Source organism: Topomyia yanbarensis, chromosome 1, assembly GCF_030247195.1.
Source record: "Topomyia yanbarensis strain Yona2022 chromosome 1, ASM3024719v1, whole genome shotgun sequence".
Taxonomy (NCBI): Eukaryota; Metazoa; Arthropoda; class Insecta; order Diptera; family Culicidae; genus Topomyia; species Topomyia yanbarensis.
Genome location: NC_080670.1, coordinates 9,266,230 through 9,285,102, shown reverse-complemented (window position 1 = coordinate 9,285,102; position 18,873 = coordinate 9,266,230). Strand labels below are relative to the sequence as shown.

The window sequence follows — 18,873 nt, the reverse complement described above, 5'->3', positions numbered from 1 at the left end:
TTCTTCTTTCAGGTAAGCTCAAAGGAATCCTTCAGGTATATTCATAAAGCACCCGATGTTTCCGTGAATATATTTTTCCCCGGAGACCGGTAGCTCTTTTCCAGCATAATGAACATTGTGATTGTTATTGTTCCTTCTACACAGTTAGCGCAGACAAAGCTAGATTTTCCACGTCATCCATCACCCACCACCACCACCACTATCATCATCAAACAACATTCATCAGAGCGCGCGTTCATTAATCATAATTCCCAACGAACCATTTTTATACGTGCATCTTGTTAAGCTAGTGAATTTGGCTTCCGACCACGTGTTAGGGCAAAGCAAAATTTATCGCCAGCAGCTTACATTACTTCCATCAGAGATGAGCTTGCTCAGTTTCCCCGTAAGACGGAATCGAAGAAGAACTCTAACCTCACATACTTCAGCCTGTTATGAGAGGAGACCAACACTGCAAAAAACTATAACTTATCATTCGCTTCGAAACGGAACACAGCTCGGTGTAATTAGAATTGGCTACAATGGGAACCTTTCAATTCTGCGGGTTCTGAATCTTTGAAGCTTTCTAGCTAATGGTCACAATACCAGCACCTACCAATGCTACATCGAGGCGCATCGCCGGATCGAAACCACAACACCAAGAAGAGCGAATGAGATGGCCAACAATAGCCACACAATTATCGACCGAGAATTAGTGTGGCAAGCAATCAGCATCATCTCTGCGCATCTCTCTCTCCTGGCTTCTACCATACCAAAGTAAAACACACCATAGCACAGAGGAGTAACTAGAACAAATTCTTGGCCAATAACCAAAAAAAAAAAAAAATTTTTTTCGATTTTTCATTTAGCTATATATTTTTTAGATACCTAAAAGCATACTGAATATTGTGGCAAAATAAAAAGTATGCCAAAAATTGCTAAAGAATTTTTGCATGGATGCAAAATGATGATATTTTAAGGGTTTTTAATCATTTTTTATTATATATCCAGCAAAATCGCTTTCAAATGATGATGACTGTATTAAATAAGACAATATTATAACAAACGTAATTGAACACAACTATTTTTATAACCTCAACCTAAAAATAACTGAAAATAGTAGTGTTGCTGTGTATTGGACCAGCTTTGAAAACACCTTTTTCAAACAATTTATTCCAAATTTGAATGAAAAAAGGTTACATTATACGGCAAGATCCAGCAAAGTTGCCGATACAACATTACAAAACAAGATTCCGGCTATCCGAAAAACATTCAATCTCTTCCGATCTTTTCCGATCCACAAATTCCAAGTGATTTGAAAATGTTGATATTTTTACTAATTTGAGGTATGCCAAAATGCTGTAGGGTCGAATACTATGTTTGGCAAAATGAATCTTTATAAATATGTGCACAGGTATGCCTTTTCTTCTTCCTTTTCCACTGACCAACTGCTCATGCAGCGGGAAAAACAAATGTATTCACAAAGATCACCTCGAAAATACTAGTATTCGAAAGGATCTAGAAAATTGACCCCTGCACTGGTAGGTGAATAGATACCAAATAGTCCCAAAAACCAGTTATTTTCTATTTTTAGTTCATATTAAGGCATAATAACAGCAATAGCCGCAATAAAAATTTTTGGCCAGGATTCGACCCCAGTTACTCCTCTGTGCATAGAGGCAAACACAACTCATTCGTAAGATCCATTACCTCCACCAGCACCGTAGGTAGCAGCGAACGAAGAAGACTATATACATTTGCACAGACTCCATATGTAATTATCACCAATCTAACCGACAATTTGCCACATTATTACACTATGAACTCTTTGGGTGCTCTCGCTGCGGGTCTGTCTGAAGCTAGAGCTGAAGGCTAGAATGAAGCAAGTGGAACCAGAGGAAACAGAGCACCTCCTCTCGAATAGCTGTTCTTGGGGGTCATCGGCAGCAATCATGTTTTCCACCGATTGTGCAAAACAGAGAAGCTTCGAATTGGAACTCCAAACCAACCACGAGGTCATACATACTGCTGTATGTAGTGTAGAGGCTCGGTTAACCTTCAAGGCGCGCCTCCATCGATCCGTTCGCGAAGCGAAGCGTTCACGCTCCGATATCTCTTGCACACCATTAACCCCCCGGTTGCTACGCGTTGTCGTTTGTCAGTTCAGCGGGATGGGTGGTGGTCACTTGCTGTGAATTATTGTTGGAATTGTCGGTGCAGATGCGCTGCAACGTTGCCGCTCAATTTGGCGTGAGTGTAACGATGGAAGTTGTCAGTTTTCACCTCATTTAATATTAAGAGCGCAGTCGATTAGAGGTAGTACTGCTACTCCGGCAAAGTGTGCTTCCGGCCAAATCTAGGGGCTAGGTTCTTAGACAAGCTGAGAGTGAACTGTGACTATTGATTAGTTTAGGAATTCTGTCTTCTGGAAATAGTTTATGTAAAGACGTTGACACAATGGAATTGTTTTGAAATTTGTTGTAACAGGCATTACAAACATCATCTTACGTATTACCTATAAAGACTTCTCAGTTTCCTTATGGATAACAAAAATGCTATTTAAGATCCCTTTGTTCAATTAGTCTCAAGAATGGGAAAATTTTGTGTTGGTGGTTTTCTTGGTATTCTTCAAATATATCTGTAAATAACATTAACTCCTTAATGCCCATGTTGTATAAAGACAGCTATAATGCTTGATTGAGGTAAGCTTTGCTAATAAAATCTATAGAACTCATGACGTGGACTATTATCTTTCACTTGCTAACAATTTATAGTATTATCTGGAAGGCTGAACTTATTGCAATTAAGCGGATTGGATTCCGTTAAAGCAGTGCTGCCAACTGCAAAATGAAATTTTAAAATAACTTTTTTGAAAAATTGGATTTTAATGTTTCGTGTTCCACTCGTCAGTAACTGACACCAACTTGCTACCAAATAGACAATATATCCAAACTAACACCAAGTTGGCGCCAGTTAGACACTAAATCCAAACAGTTCACGTGTTAACACCTAAAATAACTGGGTGATGTCTCGCAAAGCCAAGCATAAATGGTACCAGCCAGTTGCGTGAACTGTTTGGATTTAGTGTGCCACTGGTGCCAATTTGTTGTTAGTTTGGATATATCATCAAGTTGATTAATCCATTTACCAAAATCTTGAGTAGATCGGAATCGGATCGGATTCCATCGGAATGGTAATAAGGATACCAGCGGAATCCTGAGAAGGATTCCATTAAAATTCTTGAAATGATGCCATCAGTATCCTGAGAAGCTTCTTGCAGAATTCTGCAAAGGATAACACCCGAAACACCCGTGCTTTCCATCGGAATCATGTTGTTCATCCTGAGAAAAGCTGCTGGGAAATATTCCGTCAGAAATTTTATGAAATTTCACGAACCAGGATTTAAACTGAATCATGAGAAGACACCCATCAGAATCCCAAACTACGAATACAGAATTGTATCGAAATGCTGGGATATTTTCCATCGGATCATTCATAAATTACGTAACGCAAAATTTGCCCAAGATTAATTTCTCCTTTCCCCATATGACAAATTGACACGAATTTCTCTCACCCTCCCTAAATACGTTATAGATTCGAAAAAAAGTAAATATTACGTAACGTTCTGTCTTACTCCCCCTCCCCCATTTTGTCACAAAATGTCACACTTTGTCGTACTCCCCTAAACGCGTTACACAATTTATGAAAAGTTTCTAAGAATTCCACCAGAACCATGTGAAACTTTTCTTTAGAGTTCTGCTAAGAATACCATCAAAATCCAGAAGATTCTATCGAATTTTCCTGAGCAGCATTAGAATCCTAAGAAGAACTGTATCAGCATCCTTCTCGTCACAAACTGAGTAGGATTTCACAAAAAATTTCACCAGAATCCTGAAAAGAAATCCATAAGAACCCTGAGTAGAGAAATGTAAAAATACAGGGGGAATCCCATAGGCATGCTCAGTTAAATTCAATCGGATGTCATCAGTATTATGTAAAGTAGCGGTTCTCAACCTTTTTTGCACCAGGGACCCCTTCAAAATCACACTGCATTGTGGCGGACCCCTACGGTTTAACTTCGATTTTGTATGCTGTCAAAATATTATTTTCAGTCTTACAAATTACAAAGAAAAACCTTGAAATTTCAATATCGATCCGGAAAAGATGCTCTTCAACCTCCTAGAAGTCCGTGGACCGCAGGTTGAGAATCGCTGATGTAAAAGATTCGAATGAATTTGAGTTGAATTCTATCAAAATGCCATCAGTATTATGGGTAGGATTCCAATCAATTTGGGACGAATTCCATCAGAATTTTAAAACGGATTCCATCAGAATTCAGAGAATGATTCCTCCAAAACCCTGAGAAGTTCTCTCTCAGAATTCAGCCCGTTCTCCGCGCGGGAGTGGTAATAAGGTGCGTATTCTCTCGTGTCACCTGTCGAGTTTTCAAATGGGCGATATTCATGGGAGAAGACTTTTTTGTAGCATGACATGCTAAAAATCGATAATTCGAAAATCTACGATGAAATCGCCGAATAGTTTAAATGCAATTAAATACACGTGAATCGAACAAATATAAACATTTTCAGTGATGCAAATAGCACATGTAACATTTTTTTCCGTGTGGCCCACAACCGGCTACAAAAAGTGACCCACAACCGGGAATGATAATACTTAGCTAATGACAACTCAATGATTTCATAAAATCGCACTCATTTTACTCACCTTATTTCGACGATTTTACGAAAAAAAACTGATCAATAAAATTTAAACTTCCGGCTAATTTTTAAACACTATACTCAGAGCGAGTACCCTTAAAAACTAGCTTGTGTTTAGATATCGTGCTGTGCAAAATTATACGGTGCTAGACTTTATTTACGCCTTGTTGAAAATCCGCGAATTTGAAACAAGCGAGACGCATATAACTAATCAGCAAGTGCCGTCTCAAAGTTGTTCGAGCTGGTGCTTATGAAACGAATTCAAATAAATTGCAAGCAGTATCTAAGTGAGGATCAACATAGCATCACGTTTGAGCGTTCGACAGCGTCTAATCTGCTATAACAGAAATTACGAAACATCCCGCTCAAACCTATGTCATTTACACCGAACTGTCTACTGCTCTCGATTAGACGAATCAAAAAATTAGCTTTGGGTTCAACGAATGTGTATTGTAATGATTTCGATACTGTCGCTTAAACCGAGATGTAGTTGTGATTGGAGAGTACCAGGAACCCACGTTGTATTTCTGCATCAGGAATAGCTCAAGGAAGCCACTTGGAACCGTTGATTTTAATGTGTGCTTCAATGATATTCAGCTTATACTGAATACTCCACAACTATCCTTTGCCCTCTTTACTACCAGATTCGTTTATTTGAATATTGTATATTTCCTCGCCACTTTCAAGCTTATGCTTGGTGTAGTATGAGCGCATGTGTGTTAATCCTAAAAGTGCTCATTTTTGTGAAAGAGGTACCCGACTCGCTTTTACTAACGTCTATTGGCTGTTGACAGGAAATCGAACGAGTCAGTTATATGAAGGGACTAGGAAGATTCGCATCTTGGGTTTCTTATCAGAATCAGAAGAAACTGTTCAATTTTTGAACTTCAGATTGCTACAAATTCAGAGATTTCATGCAACAGGATTTACTTTTCATACGTTTTTAGGAAAAGTAAAAAAAATCAAAGTGATCGATCAGCAACAAATCAACGACACAATACCAAATCCACTCTAAATTTATAGCTCAACAAGCAACGAAGAATCGCACGCTATTATGTAATTTATTAGTATCGTAAAATAAAAAGTGCCCCTACGCGAGGCGGCAGACAGGTAGTCACGGCGGGGATAAGAGAACCAGTACGGATGGGACACGATTGTTGTCCAATCCAGTTGGAAACCAAAAAAACAACAAGTCAAGAAATCACAAACTCACATCAGACGACGACCGATCACGTTCGGCTCGTAAATCCACGAATAGATTGCGCTGGCGACCGACGGCTGGCGGCGAATTTCACGTTGAAGTGCGGATTTGATTCTGGTTTGGGTTTGTTTATTTTTGGCGGGCGAGGGATGTGAGCCATTTTTATTATTTTTTCTTTATTTTGGAACGAGCTACTGTTGTTTTGCTAAAGATTACGTTAGGAGAATTCTAAGTGGCAGTCGCTAGGTTAAAATCAGCTGTGAATTGAATCACAGATTGGCAAAGCTTTGATGGTTAAGCGGTATTCGACACCACTTGCGTTCAACAATCTTCAGCTGTTCAAACAAAGTCAAGTGGGAAATATCACTTTAAAACTACATCTCGAAGGCACAAACAGTAGCGCGGGATCAGATTAGGAAATCGGCGACCGACCGAACGGAATGACTTTTTTATGGTCGTAAAACTGCAGTTTCCCATAACGTAGTGGATGGATTTACAGCTACTGAAGTGGGAAATTCCTCGCCCGCTTCATAACGAAAACTAGAGCAAATTAGAAAATCGATTAACCACACATGGCATCCGATGGGGACTTTTTCTGACACTTGTGGCCAGCTCTACAATGAGTGCAACGAAATAGGCAGCCATCATCGGGCCGAAAAGGGTTGGAAGGAAAATGGGAATAATAAAAAACTGATGCATAGCTTCAATCTTAGTAAATAAGTTGGCGCAATAAAATGCCCATAAATGCAGTTCAGTGATAGTTCAGGTCAATTTTAGACCTCATTTATTGGAGTGGTTAAATTCCATCATATGGCCGAAGCACAGAGTGTAAGATCCCTTGTGCCGAGTGTGTAATGGATTAATATATGTCAATCTCTTTGCCTGGTAGCAAAGATAAGGCTTTAGATCAGATATATGAGAGAAGATTCGTGAAATAGAAAAACGGGGTTCAAAATTTTCCAGTTGCGCAATTTTTTTCGCAAGCGATGTTTGCGATCGCACTATTATTTGAGTCATTGCGTTGAACAAAGATGGCAGACAACGCTCAAACCAACAGCTTCAAATGCGCAGGCTGATAATAGAAATAGAGTAAAAATAGGCTCATCATAACATTTTTTCATTTTTAAATTGGTAACTAGCGACCCCAAAACACCCAAATCTACATTTGTTGTCCAACGTTCGAATCCACCATTCTGAATAGTTTCTCTTCATTTTAAATCCGCCATTTTGAATTAATTTGAATAATATCTGAGAACGGATTAGTAATTAGCGACACCGAAAACCCTGATTTGAAGATGGTTTTGAAAATGTCGTCATTACGCTACGTCATGTTATGTCACGTTACGTCATGTCATGTAGTTTCATGCTTGCAATGTAATGTATGACGTAAATTCTCACCTCACTGCCCACGACTTTCTCATTTGATTCTTAAGAATCAATTAGGATGTGAGAGATTCATTTAAGGGGGATTATCATTTAAACGTTTAAAATCACGGTTTCCAGGTTAACGGCCTTAATTTTTATTGATTTTGAAGACTTTATTATAAATATATTGATTTTTATTTTTCGTTAAAATATATTTGTTCGTTTGGGATATATTAAGGCGCAAAGTGGACATGTTTTTCAGTTGGCGTCCCGAATTGTAAGAGAACGGCTTTATCGATTTTTATGACATTGATATCAAATTAAAGGCTATTTCATGCTATTTATTTTTGGCTAAAAAACAAGAAAAAAATTAGCTTCGCATTTAAAAAAGTTTAAGCCTTCAACATGGAATATTTTTTTAACAACGCGCAGATTCAGTATGTTATTGTTTATATGATAATCCCCTCCCTAATTGTATTGAAAAAACTCACGTCACACCAGTCGACACTCGGAATCGGCTGTGAAAAGTCACCTAGGGTGCGGTGATATGCGATGTGACGTCTCACGTCACGCATCACGCAGAATACGCATGAGTTACCCTCAATCTGTGCTGTGTGGAACGCGAAACGATAAGTCTCACTTCACTATACGACACTTTACTCGTACAATTCTGAGAGTTGACTCAGGTGACGTGAGATTTTCTATTGTCATCAAATGAACCTCTCACCTCATTCGAAGTTACTCTTCAGAATCGGATGAGGAAAATCGTATACAAACAGAGGAGATTTGTTTTCTCACGTCATACGCTTTGTAGAACAACGGTGATAGCTCTATTTCCCACCTGCCATTTGAGCCACAGTTACGTCATTTGGCAGTCACGGCATATCAGGCATACTGATATCGCCCTTAGGTGAAATGACTTCACCTCGAGAATCGCAGTTTGTCTGAGTAACCTCACGAAATTCGTAGTCGGAAAGTACCCTCCGGAAATCGCACAGAGCACAGAAGGCATAGCGTTCTGAAATTCAAACGAAATCGTCGAAATGACGTGACTAGACTCTTCGTCAATATGTCTGTCGTTCATAAATTGCATTACGCTTTTAGGGCAATTTTTGCGTGACATTATATATCCTTAGATGACCTTGTATGGTGCATTTCAAATCTATTTTCAACGAAAGTACCCTACTGAAACCATCAGTAAATTGGAATAATATACCTATCCCAACTGGAGTCTATAATTTTCAGCTCATTTTTCTCTTGCCATTATATCATCAAAAAACTTAGTTCAAGGACTTACCCTGGCCGGGTCGAGCTGTACACCCGCAAATGAACCGTGTTGCTAAAGTGCAAATGTTTTTGTTTATCCTCTTCGAAACGAAACATTTCTAGAGAAAATTTTCAATAGGACGTAAGTAACAATGAGAGATTCTCTTTAGAGTCTTTCTCTTCTGTTCATTACTCGGCAATTTCAACATTTCCTACTCTACTTTTTGCATAATATTCTAGTAAAAACCGTCGGCTTTCGATATGTACTGGAAAATTAGTGCAAAGTGTTGTTATGATGTCGTAATAAACGAAAGAGAAAGTAAACAAAGAGAGGCTCTCAATGTTACTTACGTCCTATTGAAAATTTTCTCTAGATTTGCATTGTGAAAAGCCACCAAACAACTAATGCATAGCGACTGGATGGGTAAGAGTAAAAAAAGTTAACAATTTTTTTCTGAAATGCACAGTTGATATTCATTCACCTTGAAATCGAAGCAGCTTGTTCTTTTCAATGACGGCTCTGTATTGATTATGTGGAACATTGTGTAATGCGATCTAGTTACCTGCCAAAAGTAATAGCGATTGGATTTAGCAAGTTGAACTTTTTGTGAGATGCACACCAAGGAATCTAGGTTATAAATGTAAAATGAGTACCAGAAAAAATGCAAAACAATGCAGAAAGCTTTAATCCTGCTGTAAACAGCGCATTGTGGTAGGATAGGTGGTGTGGGTGGTGGTGTGAAGATGATGCAAGCAGAAAATCGAACTACATATCACGTCACACGTAAGCTCCGTGTACAATCGTGGCTAATCGCTCGGGAACGGCACTCCGATATATAGCGGGGAGAGACAGAAGGGACAGTGTAGGTTGGGTAAAACGAAGCCGCATAGCCATTTTCTTGTTTGGTATGTAATTTTGCTGTCATATTGATTGCGTTCACGCGCCGGGTAATCGATGGTTTTGTTTGTCGCTCCTAAGGGAATCGAATGCAGGTCATAATTGACTCATTAGCGTTCTGTTACCTTCTTCGTACTGAATTACTGCACACAGTTGGCTCCAAACAAATGATGTCGAATCCCCTGCAGCTAATGGATTCTTTAATGAAGCGGTTGTAATGCGACATTGTCTTACCCTATTGACGAAACAAGTGTAGTAAACTGTTCCTTTCATTCGATTTCTTTCGTATATTTCTTGCAACAGATCCGTACCGTTTACATCTATGGTCAGCCGATCATTTCGCTGTTTGTTGAAAGTCAAGAACGGCTATGTCTAGCGCAAATTTCCAGTACCCTGTTGAAGGACTTTAGCTACAATGAAATCCACAATCGTCGTGTTGCCCTCGGAATCACCTGCATCCAGTGTACACCGGTCCAGTTGGAGATACTGCGCCGAGCTGGCGCGATGCCCGCCTCATCTCGCCGCTGCGGAATGATTACTCGTCGGGAAGCCGAACGACTCTGCAAGTCGTTCTTCGGTGAATGCAGTCAGCCCGCGCTTCCGGAAGGATTCGTATTCAACGTGTATCACGAGTGTGCTTGGGGTTGCACCGGAGCATTTGCTCCGGCTCGCTACAACAGTTCCCGAGCCAAGTGCATCAAATGCGCCTACTGTAATCTGTTTTTCTCACCAAACAAGTTCATTTTCCACTCGCATCGATTGACACCGCACGACAAGTATATTCAACCGGATGCAGCTAATTTCAACTCCTGGAGGCGCCACCTGAAGTTGCAGGGTTCCCCTCCAAACAAGATCATGTATGCTTGGGAAGACGTCAAAGCCATGTTCAACGGAGGCACTCGGAAGCGCTACATTCTGTCTACGGCGAGAAAATTCAGTGCCGCTGCAGCAGCAGCAGCTGAAAAGTCGCAAGTACTTCTCGATCCGGGCAAAGAACCGGTAACCTCCACCATCTGCGATCTGTCCAGCACATCGGTAGTCACCAAGAAGGAAGCTACCGAACCGATGGAGTCCAGCTTCAACAGTGACAGCTGCAGCAGCAGTACCAGCCCCTTCGCACACATCCCTCATCTGTTGTCGCAACCGACTACGCTGAGCAGTGCAGTAGCCGGAACCATGGGATGTCCCCGTATCGTCGGTACACCGCCGACACCGACGGCGGTCGTTGCGGCTAGCTCGGCAGCAGCTGCGGCCAACTTCGGCTTTAAGCTGTCCTGTCTGCAGCCGTTCTCATTTAATGGGATAGGTCACTTCCCCGGGATGGTTCCCAGTTCCAGCTATCTGGTGCCGTTGTTGCGTCCCACAAATCCGAAGAGCATTTCGGCGGCGGCACTGTCCGCGTTCAAACCCGTCGTGAAGGTTAAGAAGAGGTATATAGAATGGTTTGTCTGGCATAATGCGTTGATCACGAACGTTACGCCCGCTGTTAAAATACCGCCGCATACTTGGTCTTGGTCCGACTGGGTGGGAGTAGTGGGGATGATTATTGTTTTGGGGGGGGGGGGGGTATCGCTGATGAGAAGATGTTTATTTTTTGTCATAATCGTTATCTAAGGTTATCTAATCTACTTTATATTGAAAAGCGGTTTCAACTGAGATACACATACCTCTAACACTGAGTGCACATCGTTAAGAATTTCTAGCGAAATTGTATTTTTTAATGGTTCCTTGGCTCCTAGCAGTCGCCGAAATGTAGATAATAACACGGCTGCCGGAAGTTTTACGAGTAGATACGACGTCACCGGCTTGGCCTTAAAAAAAATTCTGATGAGTTCAAAGATCCACTGGATTGACTAGTTTTCAGTAGGAAACTTGAACTTATGAGGGTTACTGGTTGTTTACAATAAAATCTACGTTGAAAAAAGTAGAAAAAAAATCTTCAGTAGGAAATTCAATACATAGCATACATAAAGAACGTTTTCGTTTTTTTCTATTTTTTATAGGAAGATTCATTTTTCCAGTTGGATTGTTCTTTTATTGAATCCCTGAATTGAGCGACCGCTCATAATAGTCGGAAGAGCAGATCGTGTTTCGTGAAATCCTTTGACTTCGTTTAGAATGTAAATCGGCTAAAAAGTTCAAGCGTAAAACTCGGACTGATATCCTCCGATGCAAGAATCCATTCTCTGTCGAAAAAGACGCCATCAGTGTAAGAAAATCCGTATAACGTTGTATGTAACGGTAAACGTTGATTATAAAAGAAAATTCAGTAAAAACCGGTTGATTATTTTTAACTGACTTTTACAGCGAAGAACCTCTGTCCGAATTATATGCTTGAAGTTAATATCCGACTTCCAACATTATAGAGCAACTCCAGCGGAAATCTGACAGACAGTCAAAATTAGGCATGACCCTTTTTGATTAGGATATGGAAGATATTGCATTTTTGTTTTGAAAAAATGGTGTATTTCTCACTAGTTTAGAGGTCCTCATGCCTCTATACTAACTTTTGAAAAGGGCGTAAGTATGTTTGAGATTGATTTTTTTTTAAAAACTCGTAACTCGAAATCCGTTGGATGCATTGCAATCAAAGCTAAGAATAATTTGAAGAGAAATTATTTAACTTTTTTTTCACACTATTTGTGACTCTTGAATTGTCCTGGTTGGAATAAGAATTTGTCAATTCTTGAAAATGGCAATTTTTCAAAAATTATCGATTTTATCTAAAATTGTTTTTACATATATCTCAAGTCTAGAAAGTTGCTTGCTATCACCATTCTGATTGCAAATAGCTTGAAGAACCATAAATAAAATACGATTTGGTGGCTTGGTCAAATCCAAATTTGTTTCCTCATTATTATAATATTATTCGATTTTTTGAGAGAATTCCACATTTTTTTCAGTTCATATTTGTAAATTTTCGTTGAAGCAATTTTTTCTCTACAACTTCTCCATGGACATGATTTCCATGCAACTAACGAATTTCGAATTACGATTTTTCGATAAACATGTGTAGAAAAATGCATACGCCCTTTTCAAATGCTATTCTGGGGTAAATATGGACCATAGATAGAGAGGTGAAAAATACATCATCTTTCATGTCGGAAACAGGTGCTTAGTTTCGTAAAAATCGAGTAGGATAGTACCTACTCGTGAACAGATGTGGCTTGGAATTGCTCTATAATAGCATTGAAAGGGTTTTTCGAAGAACGGTAATTTATTTTCGTTCGCAGAATTGTCATTTCGTTTCTGTTAATTATAATGTTTATTTCATTACCTTTGCAAACTCCCCGGACTGTTTCAATTTCATGTTTTATTCGTTGAGCAATATTTTTTAAAAAAAAGTAAATGTTTTTAAATGATTTTGATTATACGTGTGGATTTTCATTATCAAGTACCTTGCCACCTCGAAATTCTATTCGCCTTGATACATGAATTTTCTGCTGAACGTACATACCAATAATCGATACTGCCCCAAAACGGCTACTGGATGGCGTCGTCAGCTGCGAGAAACATTTCCCAGTATCATAGAGATGTTTGTTCCTTTTCCCCCCCTGTACTTACATACCTCGTAAGCAAGCTGCGGGAAAATACCGTAGACGGCAGTTATTTGCGTAATCGCTTTCCATCTGTTTGAGTTTCGAATGATGAAATATTGGAATTCCGACCCGTGGTGTTAGAGGAGTAGGTTCCCTCCAGACTATTTTGCTAGTCATTAGTGCCCGGACTATATGGAATCAGCTCGAGGAGATTTAGCGAACTATGTTCGTTGGGCTTTGGAGACCTGTTTGCTTTTCGACTATAGCTGATACAATTTCCTAGAACCCGGGCATGCAAGCTGATGCATTGCATATTAGGGCTAATTGATTATATCTTTGCTTTCCGTAAATTGAACCAATTTCTGGTACATTAGGAACATTTCAGGTATTGGGTATTGAGTTAATTTTTGGAATTTTATTGATGAGATTTACGTTTTGTGAAAAGTAAGTGAGTCATTTGGAGCAATCAGGAAAAAACAATTTTTCCCAACATCGTGAATAATAAAGTGCTATGAATTCTGGAATAATAAAATTTTTACGTTATGAAAATCGGACCAGTACCACCCGTTTACGAATTTCCCTTCAGTAACACCCGTATAACACTTTTATTAGTGGAATTATTTGTTTTTGTTTTGTGTTCATCAATCCTTCATATTACCTGTTAGATTTTCTGTACGTGAACTAGTTCACAATTTTATGAATATTATTCATAAAATCAAAGGTTGACTCATGATTTTATTCATCGATTTTGGACCATTAGTTAACAAAATCAATACAGTCTCGTATCTCTCGTGAACTATTTCACGAAACTCGGAATTTTATTCATGAATCTATTCAATCCTCGTGAACTAATTCATGATTCCTAATGTATTAGTCACGATTCAATATCCATGCTTATGAAATAGTACACAAAATCATTAAATACTATTCATGTATTCGTGATCTCGTTCATGATAGTTCAATAGTCTACAGACCATTAATGCTCGTAGAAAAAGTTCACAACATCATGAAATATTATTCATGGATCGGTGAACTGGTATATGATTCCTAGTACATGATTTACGATCAATCGTGTCTACTTCCTTATTTACAAGATATTCCTAATCATTTTCCATTTCATGTAACATGGCCATGAAAATTCCACGTGAACTACTTCACAAAATTTGGAGTATTGTTCGTGGAACCATTTTTGTTCCATGCACTATTTCATGAAATGTCATATAGCAACCAGTAATAGGTAATAATATTTAATTATTTGAATCTTCAGACTTATGTTTATATACCTTAGGATCTTTGGATCATTCTATGTTAGTTATTACGCCCCCTTCCCATCAGCCTTAATGAAGGCTTCAAAGTCTTGGAATGTTCTTATTCCTCCGACAAAAATCCAACTTTAGCATTTTTGTTATGTTAGCGTCTTCAAATCACTAATGAATCAATGCATTTTGGGATCATTGGAGTGTTAGGTTTTCAGATCCTTGCATCCCTTGAACCTTCGAATCATTGGATTGATTTCTACATCTTTGAATTATTAGATATTTTTAGCATTGGATTTTTTAAATGACTGTATCTTGGAATTGTTGAATTTTTGATCATTTCATCTTTGCATGTTTGGATTTTTGGAACTTTAGACTTTCAATACACTTTGAATCATTGGCTTAATTTTTTGAAATGCTTGATCTTTGCATTTTTCAGCTTCATAGAATCGTTTGATCATTGGATTGGTATTAAGTGTTACACGGGTGCGTTTCGGCTTCGCCTCATCAGAAACCGACACTAACTTTTTGTCGGAATAGATTAGCGCCGGCTTGACCCAAATCCCTTAACACTGAAACACACTTTGTGTTTCAATCGAACGACTGATCAAACGTGATGTCCCGTCCGAGCAGAAGTTCTGTTTATGCCGATGAGACACAATGAAGCCGAAACTTGTCTTGGCTTAGCAGGCCTATGCGAAAGCACTATACTATATTTCACCCTAAGAAGGAAAATTGGGTAAACACCAAAATTTCTCACTAGGGTTTTACCAAAAATAATTTCCCGCCCTAGTGAGAAATTTTGGTGTTTACCCAATTTTCCTTCTTAGGGTGAAATATAGCATAGTGCTTTCGCATAGGCCTGCTAAGCCAAGACAAGTTTCGGCTTCACTGTGTCTCATCGGCATAAACAGAACTTCTGCTCGCGTCATCACGCTTGATCAGTCGTTCGATTGAAACACAAAGTGTGTTTCAGTTTTAAGGGATTTGCGTCAAGCCGGCGCTAATCTATTCCGACAAAAAGTGAGTGTCGGTTTCTGATGAGGCGAAGCCAAAACGCACCCGTGTAACAAATAAGGATTTGTGCCATCGTTCATTGTTTCATCATTGTATATTTGGATCCTCGGCTCTTTAGACGAATTTACGGATCTTTAAGCGCCTGGATTAAGTTTATAAATCATTAGATCGATGCATATTTTAGTTCAATCGGATTGTCGAATCATTGTCGTTTAAGATATGTTCATCTTTAGATGTTTGGATATTTGAATTTTTGGACTTTTTTCAATAATCTGATTTCTATATCTTGCATCGTATAGCTTATTTTTCTTTTGGCTCTTTGGATATCTCAATTTTTGATCCTATTAATACTTCGGATCTTTAGATTTCCATACCTTTAAGGAATTTTTGAATCTTTATTTTCTCTAGATCTTTAGAACAATCGGTGTTACAATGTTTAAATCGTTAGATCTCCGTATCTTCCATTATTGGATTTCTAGTTTTTTAGGTTTGTATTTTTGGATCTTTAGTTCGTTGAATCTTTAGATCGTCGTATTTTTAGATCGTTAGACCTTTAGACTATTGTTCGATCTTTGGGTATATTTGGTGTTGAATTATTGGATCTTTACATTATTTTTCTAAACGTTTTATATTTGGATCTGTGGAACTTTTGATTTTTGTGCTGGATCATTTTTTTTTTTTGATTTTTGGACTTGTATCCTTAGAGCTTATTATTTTTGTCTTACTAAATTTGAGGTTTTTTAATCTTTTTATGGATTTTTGAATTTTGCATCTTTGAAATTCCCGTTTTTAAATTTTTGGATTTTTTAACTTAAATGATTCAATTTGGAGCTTTAGATCTTTCCGTCTTTCGGATCTGTATATTATTTGATTGGTTTTTAGATTATTGGCTATGATTTTTTAGAGCCTTGCATTTTTTGATTCATTGGATATTTTTCTTGAAATTGATTGATTTTTAAATATTTTTGCTTGAGGTTATTAGCCAATAATTTAATCCAATTACCAGAAATCGCGGTTAGCCAACCGACTGACCCATACCGATGTAGTTATGAAAGAAATTTTAAAAATTTCAAAGGCGTTTTAAAACGAAATGTAAATAAGTTTATTGACCTTAAGAGAAAATTTTTGGTACGTGATGTACATAATTGTCTAGCAAGCGCTCTAATAAAATCAAAATCGTGATATATTCAGAGGTGATGTATGAACTATTAGTGTATCATAGTTCAAATGGACTACTCATGACCAAAAGAAGGAAAATACTGCCAACAACTAATTATAAAACCATTTAGTTTTCCAAATATACATGAGCAATAAAGAAAGTCATAATAGTAGAGGAATTGACTTAACAACTAACACTCAATCCTTTGCATTGAACTAAGAAGCTAATCGATTATTGCGGCTTTTTAATCGTATTACTTGTGCTAAATAACTTTAAAAAAGAAGCAAAATGACACTATTTCGCCCATGTTTCGGCAACCCCATCCATAAGTCAACACGAGCCTTTGCCTATGACTTACTGGTTTGGCATTAGTTTTGCTTTGTCTTTTCTTAGATTTAACTTTCATTTTACTTTGTCTTTGCTTTTGTTAGGGTTTTATCTTTCATTTAATTTGCTTTAACTTTTTCTTTCTATAATTTTACTTTGTGCTGCTTTAAATTCGTTAGGAATGTTTTGATTTGCTTTGCGTTGAAATCATGTATTATATTTACTTCGTTTCGTTAGAATTGTTGCTTTAGTCTGACTTATGTCCCTTAGTTTTATTTTATTTTTTAGTTTCAATTAAGTTCAATCAAGTTCACCAACATGATTAGAAACAAAAATGAATGCAACCTTGAACGTCGGTTGTGCAAATAATGCCTGAAAAGCGTTGAGTTTTTTTTCGAATGCTAAGATCTGTTCTCAGTGCCCAATTTGGAATAGTTTGAACAATCCGACCTTGCGGGTTCTTATCATAAAATAGTATTTCCCGAATAGACATTTGCTCAACAACTTCATGTTTTATCTTATTCTACATTACCCACTACTCCTCGCAAACACGTAACGTCATTCTTGTCCCGGAAGCAAAGCGAATTGTCCTCTCACTGAGTCGTGCAATCTGAAGCGTCTCGTCGCCCTCTAGCCGCTGCTGCAAATAACCAACTACATATAGTAACAAACAATTAACAACAGCTGATCGGTAGGAAAATCCCAGGCCATTTCGATTCTCATATTTTTTGGGGGTGGGGATTTTTCTACTATGAAGTTCGCTCAAACCAAGCAGGCGCAGCTAGAGGGGGAACTAGGACAAACGGATGGTGCTCTGGAACCACCGAACGGAAATGATACTGCTACGAACGTTGTTGGCCGTCGCCATCGAAGGTAAGTGCGATTCGCTCAGGTGTGATGAATTTTGATGAACAATTATCTCCAAAAGGAAATCTAAACGCATTACCTCGAAGTAAGTACTGCCGGCCGCCTGCGGGGCAGTAAGCAGGTCACCTTGATGCGCCACGAACTGCAAAAACTTTCAAAGGCGGTTTAGTTTGCTTCATCTTGTTTCAGCTGCTTTGAGAACTAATAAATATATTTTAATCGATGTTGGGTAAGAAACTGAATATAAAAACCGCTTTGAAAAATCGTCTGATAGGTCGTAACGTTTCCGATGAGTTTGTCACATATTAGACACTTATGACAACAGAAGAAAGGAATCCGAGTTTGAACTATCGGTTTACTATATATTTCTCGTTAAAAATCAAAATATAATCCAAAATTACCACCAAGGTGGGGGAATAACATTGTTTGTAAAAATGACATTTCACAAGTTTCCTCAACCCCTTCTAATATCTTCTCGAACTGGAAATTTTGCTGCCAATCAAACCGGCCAACTAACGAACGTGCGCGCCGTTATTATCGTCGTCTGAAAAAAAAGCACTGACAGCAGCCGCTCTCAATTCCGGAATGCTTTCGTTCGATTTGGTGCACATGTCACGTACTGCCAGCAATATTCGTTCTCGTTATGACCAACGAAGCGATTCTACGTGCAAATTGGGATAGCGTTACCGTTTGCGCCCTTCGCCTTTTCCAACAAACGCAAGTGCTGCTGTGGTGCCACACGAGAAAAGGTGATATTTGTTGATGTAAACTTTACGTCTGAATGCTGTAGAAAAGTTGTTTATCCTGGATTTTTTCGGTGACGTGGAAATAAACGTGTCTATTTTGTAAAAAAAAAAATCTTTTCAATTGAGTTCAGATTAGCCACATGCAAATTTCGTATATTTCTACCCCAGAGACTACAAGTTTATAGTCAAAAGAACTGTCAAAATATGATTAGCGATTGCCGCTTCAGAAATTTTCTAGCAAACTAGACACTATTTTTTCCATTTCCAAACAGAACGACTTTTGTTCCAACGAACTTCGTGAAATAATGGATTTTCAGCATAGCAAAAATGTATTGTTGAGATTTGAAATGGACTGACATGTCAGTTTTACTCGCTAGTTCGTTATTCACGAAACAGAGAGTTAAGCCTAGAGCGGTACATGTATGTATGTACGCGGAAAACATCCCTTGCCTGTTTCAACTATCGATTTTATCTCTCATGTCGCAGATCAGTATCCTTGTCCTTGGCATCCGCCGCATGAAACTACATATATAGC

General features: G+C 38.4%; 1 protein-coding gene across 1 annotated transcript; it reads left to right on the top strand.

Moving 5' to 3' along the window:
* The first annotated feature begins 9,191 nt into the window (after window positions 1–9,191).
* Window positions 9,192–17,681, top strand: LOC131693471 (ski oncogene). Its single transcript, XM_058981321.1, has 5 exons — window positions 9,192–9,224; window positions 9,287–9,313; window positions 9,731–10,951; window positions 17,498–17,598; window positions 17,654–17,681. Exons 1-5 carry the CDS (start codon window positions 9,192–9,194, stop codon window positions 17,679–17,681), a joined length of 1,410 nt encoding a protein of 469 aa, XP_058837304.1.
* The last annotated feature ends 1,192 nt before the right edge of the window (window positions 17,682–18,873 follow it).